The 14,929-nt window shown below is 39.1% G+C and overlaps 1 protein-coding gene across 1 annotated transcript; it reads right to left on the minus strand.

The window, feature by feature from the left end:
• Positions 1 to 8,344: 8,344 nt before the first annotated feature.
• Positions 8,345 to 12,212, minus strand: LOC124015661 (RING-box protein 1). Its single transcript, XM_046331043.1, has 5 exons — positions 12,055 to 12,212; positions 11,289 to 11,367; positions 11,141 to 11,211; positions 8,797 to 8,882; positions 8,345 to 8,570 (listed from the first exon to the last, which is right to left on the minus strand). Exons 1-5 carry the CDS (start codon positions 12,130 to 12,132, stop codon positions 8,558 to 8,560), a joined length of 327 nt encoding a protein of 108 aa, XP_046186999.1. The 5' UTR covers positions 12,133 to 12,212; the 3' UTR covers positions 8,345 to 8,557.
• Between the last annotated feature and the right edge of the window lie 2,717 nt (positions 12,213 to 14,929).

Genomic DNA, 14,929 nt, shown 5'->3' on the forward strand with positions numbered 1-14,929 from the left:
ACTGGGCGCGTTCGTCATTAAAGACTATTTCAAAAGCAAGGCGTGACTGACTAATTTACAAATCACCTTGCATCATAAATAACTATTTAATATTCTTTGTAGATACGTCATTCGGTCCCAATTCACCCATGATAGATCACAGTTTTGATGCTCTATAACATGTTTCCATCCACAGTTGTATGTATTTTAAAAAATGAAGAAAAGACCGCTCTGATGGAAACAGGTTTCGGTATAATTGTAAAAATGCTACCGATAAATTGCTAGTATGACATGGTGGATCTTGTGAAAATGGCGATTGAAACGCCTTTATGCGCAAATAATGATATAAAAACCATCAAAATAAACTTGGAAACACGATGATCCGGTGTGTGGTCCTCCCACTACGACCCAAGAAACCATGCAGTTTATTAGGATAAAATGAAATAATTTATGATTAACTTCAAAGGGAGCTGAATGTGCACGGTGATATTCATACTCCTTTCCAATAAATATTGAGGTTCTGATTCTGGTGAGATGATGAAAGATGCTTGACTGCTGTTTACTAAATAAAATAGTATCACTCTTATCCATAATAGGCAAATTATGTAGGCTATTGGCTACATAATTTATTTAATCTGTAGCCTAATCAACTGCATGCTTTCCCGGCGAGTCATAGTTGGAGGACCACACAACATGTCATCACGTGATTCCAAGTTTTCTTCATTAATATTTGTACATATAAAAGCGTTTCCACCGATATTTCTCGCACAATTAATTTTACCAACAGAAAAATATCCCATATTTTTTGTCGACATTTGGACAGTTTAACGTAACATTTTCAGTTTCCATCAACAGGCCTATCATTAGACTTTACTCACATAAAAACAAGTTGTATGGAAACCTTGTTACTGTTGGGAAAATGTGCATATTTTCTTTATGCTGATTTTAGAATATAAACATGAATATCTGTAGTCAATTGGATGGAAACCTAGCCACTGACTAATTGGGCCTTGTGGCCTCCAGCCTGTACCACAGGCTGCTGTGCTAATTTTCACTGTTTTTTTTTTTTTTTTTTTTTTTATCAACAACACATCAATACATAAAGCACATGAGGGAACACAAGCATACATAGATTACAAACAATGGACAATCGAGCTAGGGGGTACAATATCACATTACAATTACACAAGGACCTTAAGGGACATGTATATACTTACAATTCTAACAGCTTTTTTGTTAGTAGAGCATTTAACCGTCTTAATCAGTTCAATTTCTTTTTGTAGAGTACGAAAATGTGGTTTTCTGTTTGTAAATTTACATTTGTGTATATGAAATTTGGCCAAAAGAATAATGAAATTAATTACATAAAAATTTTTCAGCTTATTTCTATTGTATGTAAAGAATCCAAACAGCACATTTCTCCACAATGGTATAAAATCTTAATAAATGTGTTCAATTATAAACCTACTGATGTCTTGCCACAGTTTTCTTACATGCATACAATGCCAAAAAAGATGCAACACTGTTTCTGGGTGGTCATTACAAAAGGAGCAATTTGAGTTGATGTTTTCCTTAAACTTCTTCATATAGTGGTTGGCAGGATAATATTTATGAATAATTTTAAAGGAAACTTCCTTAATTTAGTTAACAATTAGGTATGTGTGTGGCAACATCCAAACTTTTTTTCAACATATATTATCAATAAATCCATTCCAATAAGGCATGACATAAGGTATAGATACAACATCCTGCTGATCGTATCGCTCTGTTGTTGAATGGACCAAAAGAGAAACAAATCTTTCCTACTGATGAGTCAACATGTGTCACGTGGGACCAGTGTCTAAAGCCTGTCGCATGATTCCCAGTCGGAACAGTTCGTGCACATACTTTTTTGTTTGTTGTTGATGCAAAACGAAGTTCGATAGCTGAAATCTACCCGCTTCCTCGGTGACTGGTCAATAGTACTACTCCGAGGTAGGAGTACGAACGCAATCACTTTTCACCCGGTTTAAACTACTCGTACTTTCCCGGTTTAAACTACTCTGGGTAGGAAAAGTGATTGCATTCGTTTTGGAACGGGTTTGCCTCCTGGGCGTGAGCCAGGTGCCCACTCTGGCTGACAGCAAAATCGTCTCAAAACAAAAGTGACATAATTAAGCACATTGAGTGATGAGTAGGATTCTGTATTTTTACATGAAGAAAAAAAAACGCTTTATCTGCCATCCCAATGAAAAGTAGTTTGAAAATACAAAATGTATTTTATGTAAAAGAGATTTATGTTTCTGGAAGATGCACCATGCTGCCTTGTTGACAATATGACCCAGCCGGCGCAGATTACTGTTTGATTTTAAAAGTGCCCAGTGCCTCCCTTTTTCCGCCACAATGACGTGACAGGCCATTGCCCGGTTCAACCTGGGTCAGAGTAATAGAACTCCCTCAGTGGGAAATATGTACAGGATTCTTTAATGAACTGTTTGTTGTAATTCATTCAATGAGAAGACGAGTTTTCGTGCACATTTTTCCATTTGAGAAATACTGCACCAAACATCTTAGTTAGATGTACAATTTCGCTTCTCAGACCTCGTCGGCAAAACATCTAAACGAATTACAGATTTCCTGATTTAGTTTAGATTAACTATTTTGAGGAAGCTGTTGTTGCTATGTCATTGCAAGAGGGACACAGTAATATTGCCACTTACAAAACTTTAAAAAGGACTGCCTTTTGAAAAGCAACGAATCCCTTTCAAAACGGCCTATGTTGCATCGAGTTGAGTCAGAAACAGTTATTCTAGTGTCCAAATTGACTACAACGTGTAAATAAAATCATTTTGGTAATAAAGTCAGTCTCATCTAAAGCGGATTTTGGAACATCTGTGCGTCACAACGGATAAATTAAGGTTGGGATTTGAAGATGATAATTTGGCCACTAACATGGCGTGAACAGCTGCAGTGATTGCTCTCTATCCAATAGTATAGACCAGGATTTCCCAAACTCTGTCCCCGGGGTTCCAAGCGTTTTGTTTTTTGCCCTAGCACTACACAGGGAGTATGCGAGGCACAGATGTTGTCCTCGCCTAGCCGAGTTCTACTAAACTCAGCAAAAACATGAATGTCCTCTCACTGTCAAGTGCGTTTATTTTCAGCAAACTTAACATGTGTAAATATTTGTATGAACATAAGATTCAACAACTGAGACATAAACTGAACAAGTTCCACAGACATGTGATGAACAGAAATGGAATAATGTGTCCCTGAACAAAGGGGGGGTCAAAATCAAAAGTAACTGTCAGTATCTGGTGTGGCCACCTGCTGCATTAAGTACTACAGTGCATCTCTTCCTCATGGACTGCACCAGATTTGCAAGTTCTTGCTGTGAGATGTTACCCCACTCTTCCACCAAGACACATGCAAGTTTCAGGACATTTCTGGGGGGAATGGCCCTCACCCTCCAATCCAACAGGTCCCAGACGTGCTCAATGGGATGGAGATCCGGGCTCTTCGCTGGCCATGGCAGAACACTGACATTCCTGTCTTGCAGGAAATCACGCACAGAATGAGCAGTATGACTGGTCAATCAATCAATCAAATGTATTTATAAAGCCCTTCTTACATCAGCTGATGTCACAAAGAGCTGTACAGAAACCCAGTCTAAAACTCCAAACAGCAAGCAATGCAGGTGTAGAAGCACAGTGGCTTGGAAAAACATCCAATAGGATGTGTAAAGCAGAAAAACGATCTTTGGGGAACCATTTGCTACAGGGCGTGGGAAGGGGGCAAAGCACAGACAGCGAGAGAACAATGTAGCATGCAACTGTGAGGGACAGATTGTGTCTTTGAAGCACAACCGTGAGAACTAATGGTTCCAGAAAGTGTCTTTAAATGTGTCAACAATGCATAACAATGTGATCCTCTTTTGTTTACAGTCTTCAATGCAAATGAAGACTGCTCAATGTGTGCTTTGCATCATTCAGAGAAAAATGATGATAATCTGACCAACTGGGTTTGTCATCATGGTGTAATTTAATATTAAGCTATGAAAACTCGTAGATTCATCCTTCAGGGAATTTAGAAGTAAGACATTTAAAAAACAATTTAGTTACGAATTGAAGTTTAATTAAATGAGTTGACTCTTCACATGGGATGATTTTACTGAACAACAAAAGAAAGAGAATATTGAATGATCCATCGCATCTCCCAAAAACGTTGTCAACATACATCTGTAAAATGATAGTTTAAAAGCTAAAGATTTGGTTGTATTCCTCTCAGGCGTCCATGTCTTCTCCCCGGAAATCCTTAATGTCCACCTCTTGAGCACCTTTATTTAACCAGGTACGCTAGTTGAGAACAAGTTCTCATTTACAACTGCGACCTGGCCAAGATAAAGCAAAGCAGTTTGACACATACAACAACACAGAGTTACACATGGAATAAATAAACATAGTCAATAATAAAGTAGAAAAAGTCTATATACAGTGTGTGCTAATGAGGAAAGATAAGGGAGGTACGGCAATAAATAGGCCATGGAGGCAAAGTAATTACAATATAGCTATTAAACACTGGAATGGTAGATGTAAAGAAGATAAATGTGCAAGTAGAGATACTGGGGTGCAAAGGAAAAAGATAAATAAATACAGTATGGGGATTAGGGAGTTGGATGGGCTATGTACAGGAGCAGTGATCTGTGAGCTGCTTTGACAGCTGGTGCTTAAAGCTAGTGAGGGAGATATGTGTCTCCAGCTTCAGTAATTTTTGCAGTTCGTTCCAGTCATTGGCAGCAGAGAACTGTGATATGGCCATTTCTTGGAGAGACACCTTCCCCTCCATGATGACAACACCACCCCTACAGGTGCTGCTGGACAGCTTCAATGTGGTGCTCTTATTCTTCTCACTTGGTTTGTGAGGTAGATTGCTGCTATAACTTGATGACCCTTCACATACCTAACCATTTCGTTGTCTGTCTTGTAGTGTATCCATTGTTTTCAGTGCCATGATGTCCTCGAGGGGCAGATGCAACGCATGAGCAGCACAGCCAATGGGTGTGATGTGAGGGTAGGACTCCTCCACTTTAGACCATGCAGCCTTCATGTTCGCAGCATTGTCTGTCACCAGTGCAAATACCTTCTGTGGTCCAAGGTCATTGATGACTGTCTTCAGCTCATCTGCAATGTAGAGACCCCAGTGTCTGTTGTCCCTTGTGTCTGCACGCTCTTGTAGAATACTGGTTGAGGGGTGGAGATTGTAGTTAATTATTCCTTGCCCACGAACATTCGACCACCCATCAGAGATGATTGCAATACAGTCTGCTTTCTCTATGATTTGCTTGACCTTCACTTGAACTCTGTTGAACTCTGCATCCAGCAAGTTAGAAGATAAAGCATGTCTGATTGGAGGGGTGTATGCTGGGCGAAGTACATTCAGAAATCTCTTCCAATACACATTGCTTGTGAGCATCAGAGGTGAACCAGTTGCATACACAGCTAGAGCAAGACATTCATCAGCATTTCTCTGACTACGTTCCTCCATTGAGTAAAAAACAAAGTCTGATTCCAGGAGGACCATGAGCTGTTGCTATCGATAAGGTGTCTGATTCCAGGAGGACCATGAGCCATTGCTATCGATAAGGTGTCTGATTCATCGTTTTCACCTCGAATAGAAGTAGAGGGACTTTTGTCAGAGGTTGCTTGTTGTGAGCGCTGAGGGAACTTTATGCACTTGGCCAGACGATTCTGCATCTTTGTTGTATACTTCACATATGATTTGGCACAGTACTTGCAAATGTACACAGCTTTTCCATCTACATTAGCTGCAGTGAAATGTCTCCACACATCAGATAGTGCCCATGGCATTTTCCTGTGAAGATCAGAAAAAAGGGAGCTAATTTACATTTAAAAAATACAATTCCATGTACAGATAAATAGTTAAGCAGTTGGATTAAACAACTTCCTAAGATAAATGTTTTAAAATGAAACATGTATGGAAACATTGAATGAATTAACACTCAGGTAGCAAAAATGAACTAGCAGAAACTGTTAACAAGTTAGAAATGATTTAAACACACTTTGCTGTAGGCTACTATTTACTAGTTAACAAAAAATCATGTATGTCATATAAAATATATTCACCCCACCCAGTATTGTAATCAAAACTTACCAGAAAGCATCTAGTGCTTGGCTCAGACAGTGTAGTAGTCTGGGCTCAATAGCATCTCATTAGTGTGCAAGATCTTGAGAATCAGCTGTACATGTGATGGAAGAATTCACTGCACATGTGATGGAAGAATACACTGTGCATGCAGAGGGTTGCAATTCCATTTTATTAGGGATTGTTTAACCAAAAAATGCCACAGGACCTGGAATTGCCTTATGCATATCCCACAAAAAAGGTTCACTTTTATAAGCAAACTTTTTTGATGAATTTAAGTTAAATTCCCGGGTTTGCCTTCCCATGGAACATTTCCATCCCCTTTGCAACCCGTTAATGCTCTAATGTTCTATTATCATTACTATATTTCATTACTCTACTATGAGAGATACTAGATACAATTCATTGTAATAGGTACACACGTATCTGGCACAAGTGACGATTAAACTGATTTGGATGTCAAAGACTGACAATATTATCATTTTTGATATTACAACATTGATGTGTGATACCTTTTTTATCAACACATACATTTTTTGCAAATGTATGTCTTTATTACTATATGATTTATATTGCCTGAATACTCGATGATTAACACCACTGTTGTGTGTGCTGCTGTCAGGGTTGTGGTCAAATGCATGTCATTTAAAGTAAATTTGGCAATTGAACAAAAATCTAATTCAATTTGAAAATATTCCTAATTGTAAAAGCATCTAACATAATTTGGGTATCCCACAACTGTAATTTACATGTAAATAAACATAACCCTGTTTAATGTTTTTAATACTGCAAATAGAATGTTGTGTGCCAGAGATGGTACCATTCAGCTTGTCTGGGGATGACAAAGAAGGACTTCAACAAAGCCAAAATAGAAAATGATTGGAAGGGGCCTCTTTGCTGTTAAATTAGAGATGTATAAATAAATGACTGTTGTGCCTTGTAACTACTTTAAAATGTGGAACAGTTGCAAACATTGATTTGGCATAAAATGTAAGATTGTAAACATTGTACAGCTTTATGCAAATATTGTCTAACTTCATATAGAACAAATTGCACTTGAAATAAAAATTTATTTAAAGTTATTGCAAATAAATGCATATTTTCACTTTTTTCTGAGACAATCACTGATTTAGATTTCATCTTTAAATGCAATATGAGATTTTATGTATTTCTATCAAATCAAAACTGGAATTTCTACTCAAAGCAATGTTTAAGAATGCTAGACATTCATAGACTAAATCATATCTAGCTTGATGATTCTGTGACAAACGGTGAATTAGTTATTGATTTTTACATTCTTAAATGGCTTTTGGCAAATGTCTGAATGTTTGAATATAAAACCAACTATACCCCGGTCTCACAAGATCAACTTCTGCCGGTGATTATTTGTGACCAATAGTGGGTCAGCTCCTCACATAGTGCATGTTCGCTCTATGAAATATCTTCTTCCAAATTTCCTCCCGCAATAAATGGCTCCCTTTTGGGGATGAGAGGTTCTGGAAAGGTCTACCCTCCATCCAGTCCGATAACAAACCACATCGACCACTACTGTAGTCTCAGCAGCTAAAGTATAATCAATGTGGCATTATAACCATCATTCACAATAAAGAATCATAGCAAATAGAAAATGAGACTGCAAGCTAGTGCTGGATGTGGTCATTTGTGTTAAGTGGCATTATGTAACTTTTTGGGTGGCCTGACCAAATTCAAAGAAATGTGAGTTATAGATGTTTTATTCTACTTGAAAGCAAGTCTAAGAAGCTGTAGATATGTTCCATGTGTGCTATTTCTATGCTTCCCGTTCTTAAGTTGTGTCTTACTTTCAATTTTGTACACTAGCTTCACACAACTGAAACCATTTTTGCTTATGGAAAATATTTCACAGCAATTTAGAAGGTGTAATATTTATCTACAGTATATTAACTTGTTTTTCCACTAACTGAAATTAAGTGAACTATTAGGGTTTTAGCAACCAGGAAATGCAGAGCGATTTGTGCAAAGTGCAACTAAGTTATTAATAATTTCATCTTACAAAAATGTTTGTTAATTTGGTCTTTCAGCCAATGATCTGTAACTTCCAACACTAATTTTATTTTATCTAATCATTAGGAAAATTAGAAAAATGTAACTTGGTAAGTCAGTTAAGAACAAATTCTTATTTACAATGATGGTCTACATGGTATTTCTAAAATTGTATTTCCATGTCAATTCCAAATCGAGGCAGTTACACAGAACATTGTTTATTTATAATTTACAACATTGCAAATTCAACTTAAAAAAATACTGTTTTCCAGCAAGCCTAAAACAATGAGATGTGGGGGTGGATGTCCTCAGTATTTGCAATGTACTCAAAGTGGAGTCTATCATACAAAGAAGGAGAAAGCAACAGAAAGCATGAAACTTGCAGAAGCCCAAGTAATGGTCCAGAGTATTGCACCTAGTGTCCATATCTGTAAGAGAGGGAAAGGGAGTGTTAGATATTAACTGTTTGACATACACAACTCATCTACAATGAATAATGCATTAGCACCAGTAACATGGACACATGGCTGTTGTTTTTAATCATCCATCTATTTCCCCAAAAGGCAAGCGTACTGCAGCTCTGATAGATAGCATTTTCACTAGGACCATGGAGTAGTGTTTTGAATAAGTGTTATGAATCAAATTGACACTCACTTCTGAAACTCCCACTCCCTGTTGTCTAGGGGGCACACCTGCCTGGTCTTCAACCAACGAGAGATACAGTGGAAATGGAATGCATGCTGGGAGAGAAGATATTATTAACATAACAGCAAACCAAGACAACAGTTGTGTTTGAATACACATACTGTATACTACATACTTGAGTACATACACTATTAGTTAATTTTAGTAGACCGTAAACGAACGGTATTCTTTCAATTGAGTGTACTCGCGCTTCGCCTGTCTACTCGGAAGTTGATGCAGTTGCTATGCCACCTCTCGCTAGCTTGTTAGCATAACAAATGACTAGCTTGACATTTTACAATTCCATGTGTGTTCGTGAATTCAATCTGGAGTGCCAGAGTGCGCTCTGGGTGTTCGAAAAATCAGAGCGTTGTCAGATTGTCCCCTCATAAATTCAGAGCGTTTCGCTCTCTGGCAGAGGAATAGGGTTGATCCGAGCCTTCTGACCTCACAACGGCAGTCAAGCACACAAGCTGATTGGAAAACGGTGGCTAGCTTGTGAGCCATTTCCAGACACAAACGAGAGAACACCTCACTGACCATGTTACTCGGCATAGCAGAGCTGGTTAGGCTGTTTTCATGTTATCCAGGGCGTACAATTTAATTGCGCTTTTTCCCCCCCGAACGTTTACTGACACTGGCCATATATTCACCAGATGTTGAGCATTTGTAAATTCATCAGTTATTCTGCGCTCTGGCACACTCAGAGTGCTCTGAAATAGGGTTAGATAGCCAGAAATAACCATGTCCATTGAGAACGCACAACGACTATAACACTTAGCTAAGAATTACGTGAATAATCAAGTCAAACATTGTGTAGTTTGGTAGATTATAGTTAATATACTGCTTGGCAAGATCGATGTATTAGTAGCCAACTAGCTAACATACCATTACATACTGATGTAATGCTATGCTGTGCCTAAGTATAGTGTAGCTAAAAAATTGTCAGCCTACATTTTTTTATTTCACCATTATTTAACCAACTGTGACCTGCCAAGATAAAGCAAAGCAGTGCGACAAAAAACAACAGAGTTACACATGGGATAAACAAAAGTACAGTCAATAACAGAAAAGGTCTATATACAGTGTATGCAAATGGAGTAAGGAGATAAGGCAAAAAATAGACCATAGCAGCGAAGTAATTATAAATGAGCAAATTAACACTGGAGTGATAGATGTGCAAGTAGAAATACTGTTGTGCAAAAGAGCAAAGAAAGTAAATAAAAACAATATGGGGATGAGGTAGGTAGTTGGATTGGCTATTTACAGATGGGCTGTGTACAGCTGCAGAGATTGGTGAGCTGCTCAGATAGCTGATGTTTAAAGTTAGTGAGTGAGATAAAAGTCTCCAACTACAGCAATTTTTGCAATTCATTCCAGTCATTGGCAGCAAAGAACTGTATGGAAAGGCAGCCAAAGGAGGTGTTGGCTTTGGGGATGACCAGTAAGATATACCTGCTGGAGCGTGAGCTACAGGTGGGTGTTGTTATCGTGACCAGTGAGCTGAGATAAGGCGGGGCTTTACCTAGCAAAGACTTATAGATTACCCGTAGCCAGTGTGTCTGGTGACAAATATGTAGTGACGGCCAGCCAACGAGAGCAAACAGGTCGCAGTGGTGGGTGGTATATGGGGCTGTGGTGACAAAACGGATGGCACTGTAATAGACTGCATCCAATTTGCTGAGTAGAGTGTTGGAGGCTATTTTGTAAATGACATCGCCAAAGTCGAGGATCGGTAAGATAGTCAGTTTTACGAGAGTATGTTGGCAGCGTGAGTGAAGGAGGCTTTGTTGCGAAATAGGAACATGTAACGTAACTTTTGAAAAGTCATGACTTTATTACATTGCTCAACATTTGTAATAATTAGTTAAAGCAAGGAATTTGTATATACGCTCTCGGACTTCGGCTGCATATTTTCCTGCCATTTTCTTCAAATCTGAAAACACTGAAGCCACGCCCATTTCCTGAAGAATTGCCTTATGGGCCAAAAAAGCACAGAAAGAGTGTCCACTGCTTGTATAATTTGTATTTTTGCAAATGTACTACAACATCCAGGAATTATATCCATACTATGACCAATAAGCATACTACATACTCAATTTATGTCACCAAAAGTATGGTTAGTGGGTTAGTATGAGTATTCGAACACAGCTCAAAACATACATTGAAAAATCCAATACTTTTAGGGTAGTTCAGTATAATGCAGATTAGTTTAGATCATGCGGTTGTTCTTTCAATACTCTCAAACTGAACTTTACAATCTAACTGATCAGGATGTATGAAAAAAATACAAACGCAAAGAAGTCTGACTCACATTGCAGACTCCCCAGGCTACGGTGCACTCCTCTGATGTGGCAGAGGCCTGGTTAGCCTGGCACTCTATGCCTATGGAGGACAAGAGAAATGTGTAACACACACCTTTTATTAACCCAGTAGTCAAATAATGTTAATGGAATACTCACAGAGATCCATAATGTGATTCCTACAGATGGCACAGTTGTCCACCACAATGTCCCAGGCCCAAAGTGCCACTGCATTCCACTGTAAAGAAGAAGAGTCACATGAAATTATGATCATATCACTGGCAGTTAGTATTTGCTTGATGTTGATGTTGTTTCAAATATGTATTAAAAAGAAGCATATTGTTATTCACAATTTATTCATGTTAATCTGGTGTCAGGAGACATTTTGTCATCCAAATCACTATTGCATTTGATCAGACAGGTTAAGCCTATTTTACTATCCACATTGATCACAAACAATGCCAGGGTGAAAATGTTAGTGTTTGATTCATAATTTTTCACTCATTCAGTGTCAATAAATAGACAACCTCACAAGTGCAACTGGGCCCTGTCATTTTAGCAAGCTAACTAGGAAGCTAAGGTTAACTTTAGCCAGTTAAGCAAATTAGCTAGTCATTGACTTCGTATAATGTCAATGCATCTAAAGCTGAACTTAGTAGTGGTTGGCTAGCTACTATTACCACAAACAGTGAGATTAGTTAACTGATTAGGTAGCGATCAGCCCTACAAGTGAAACGCAAACTCACTCCCCAAAATTAGATACAGCCAAACAGTGACTCTGTCTAGTTTCAGCTAGCTCGCGAGCTAGCAAGTTATGCTAACTAATCGCGCGGAGGTTGTACCCAAACCCGTATTAACCCTATGATAATATCGAACCTTACAGTATGTCTAAAATGTTGCTATGATCTATTTGACAAATAAATACCTTCTTCACTTCAAAACGTTTCTTGCTTGCTCCACTATTCGTGGCGCTTGGGGTATCAACATCCATCGCTGCCGCCATGTTGACAATCGAACTTTCTTGTGAATAGAGATATTAGAGAAAGAAGGAGATAGACATCCCATTGGTATATGACTAGATTGACGTAACGCCCCACCCAGCAGAATGTCGACCAATCGTGCTGACGTTGTCATGCTGCGTCACACAGTTGCTAAATTAATCGTCACGTAATCCCTTCTCAAAATCGGGGTACCCGGAACCTTTGTAGAGCTACGAATTTCCGACCTGAAGGTCCCTAACGTCATGATTTGGCTTTGTATTTTTCCAAGTTCCAGTTGTTTTGAACATGGCATGGGAACTCGGAAAATAGACGTCAAATCATGACGTCAGTGATCTTCAGGTCGGAAAATTGGAGCTCTAGAAAGAGGCTCGAGTGGAATTCCGAGTTGGATTACCATTGAAATAGATTTTTCCCAGTCTGAGTTCATTTTTTCTGAGTTCCCAATTGTTTTAAATGCGCTGAATTCTGAGATTACCGAGTTCCAATTGTTTTGAACGGGGCAAGAGGCCCGAGTTAGAATGCCTTGTTCAAAACAAATGGGAACCAGAAACATCTGACTTGTGACTTCAGTGCGTTCAAGACAACTGGGAACTCGGAAAAAAACAAACTCCAACTATGGAAAATTGTTCTGAAGGGTCATCCAACTCGGCATTCCAAGTCCCTTTTCAAGATGGTGCCGAGAGAGATGGTCGCCTCGCTTCAGGTTCTTAGAAAACTATGCAGTTATTTTTTTTTAATGTACTATTTCTTACATTGTTAGCCCAGAAAATCTAGGGTGTTATTATATACAGCTGGGATGAACTATTGGATATAAAAGTGATGTCAATTTACCATCATTACGATCAGGAATTACGTCATTCCCGAAAAGGATCCTTTGTTCGGGCCTCCACTCTGGACATGCGATCTTATCCCAGAGGCCGACCCAAACCAACGCAGTAGCCGCAGGAGAGGCAAACGGAGCGGCCTACAGACTCACCAATGTCCAATCTCTAGATAACAAAGTGAATGAAATTAGGGCACGAATTCCCATGCCATCAGAGATTGTAACCTTCTCTGTTTCACAGAAACATGGCTCACTCGGGATATGTTGTCAGAGTCAGTACAGCCACCCGGTTCCTTCATGCAATCGCGCCGACAGAAACAAACATCTCTCTGGTAAGAAGAAGGGCGGGGGTGTATGCCTTATGCTTAACGACTCATGGTGTAATCACAACAACATTACAGGAACTCAATTCCTTTTGTTCAACTGACCTATAATTCCTTACAATCAAATGCCCGACCGCATTATTTTCCAAGAGAATTCTCTTTGATTATAGTCACAGCCATGTATATCCCCCCCAAGCAGATACCTCGACGGACCTGAAACAACTTCACTGGACTCTTTGTAAACTGGAAACCATACATCCTGAGGCTGCATTTATTGTAGCTGGGGATTTTAACAAAGCAAACCTAAAATCAATTCTCCCGAAATTATATCAGCATATCGAATGCGCGAGGCAATCAAACAAGCAAAACGTCAGAAAAGAGACAAAGTAGAGTCGTAATTCAACGGCTCAAACACTAGACGTATGTGGCAGGGTCTAAAGTCAATCACGGATTACAAAAAGAAAACCAGTCCCGTTGCGGAAATCGACGTCTTACTCTGTTATGGGATTTTATGAATAATGACTAAATGATGTATACATTTAACGCAGGATTATAACTAACAGAATTCTATGCTGTTTAATGAAGAATGTTTGTACATAGGCAAAGAGGAAGTGTTAACAGACAACTTGTGACAACAGTGAAACTAACAACAGGAAAGATGTCTGGTCCCCAACCAGTGAGGGAAAAATCGTTGGCCCTGCAGTAGATTGTGTAACATGTGGTAGCATATGATAAGCAATATGTATGTGTTGGAATGGAATTCAAAAGCAGCTTTGTCATTGTCTGAGAGAAGGAGGGACATTTATGACGAAATGAGAGGTATATAAACCAATGTACATGAAATGATGGGCAAAGCTCTCGAGAATAAACGTCACTGACTATTTTTGACTGGTCTCCGTCTGTTTCTCTTCCCCCAGAACCTTACCAACTCTGGGTACAGACTGAGTATTTTAATTGAATTGGTTAATGAACACATAAGAACTAAATTAATCTAACATACTCCCAGACAAATTAAACAACTTATTTTTTTCTTTCACCTTTATTTAACCAGGTAGGCTAGTTGAGAACAAGTTCTCATTTGCAACTGTGACCTGTGTGCAAAAGGCATGAGGAGGTAGGCAATAAATAGGCCCTAGGAGTGAATAATTACAATTTAGCAGATTAACACTGCAGTGATAAATGATCAGATGAAGATGTGCAGGTAGAGATACTGGTGTGCAAAAGAGCAGAAAAGTAAATAAAATAAAAACAGTATGGGGCTGAGGTAGGTAAATTGGGTGGGCTATATACCGATGGACTATGTACAGCTGCAGCGATCGGTTAGCTGCTCAGATAGCAGATGTTTAAAGTTGGTGAGGGAGATAAAAGTCTCCAACTTCTGCAATTTGTTCCAGTCGCAGGCAGCAGAGAACTGGAAGGAAAGGCAGCCAAAGAGGTTTTGGCTTTAGGGATGATCAGTGAGATACACCTGCTGGAGCGCGTGCTACGGGTGGGTGTTGACATCGTGACCAGTGAACTGAGATAAGGCGGAGCTTTACCTAGCATAGACTTGTAGATGACCTGGAACCAGTGGGTCTGGCAACGAACATGTAGCGAGGGCCAGCCGACTAGAGCATACAGATCGCATAGGTGGGTGGTATAAGGTGCTTTAGT

The sequence above is a fragment of the Oncorhynchus gorbuscha genome, linkage group LG26 (assembly GCF_021184085.1).
Source record: "Oncorhynchus gorbuscha isolate QuinsamMale2020 ecotype Even-year linkage group LG26, OgorEven_v1.0, whole genome shotgun sequence".
Taxonomy (NCBI): domain Eukaryota; kingdom Metazoa; phylum Chordata; class Actinopteri; order Salmoniformes; family Salmonidae; genus Oncorhynchus; species Oncorhynchus gorbuscha.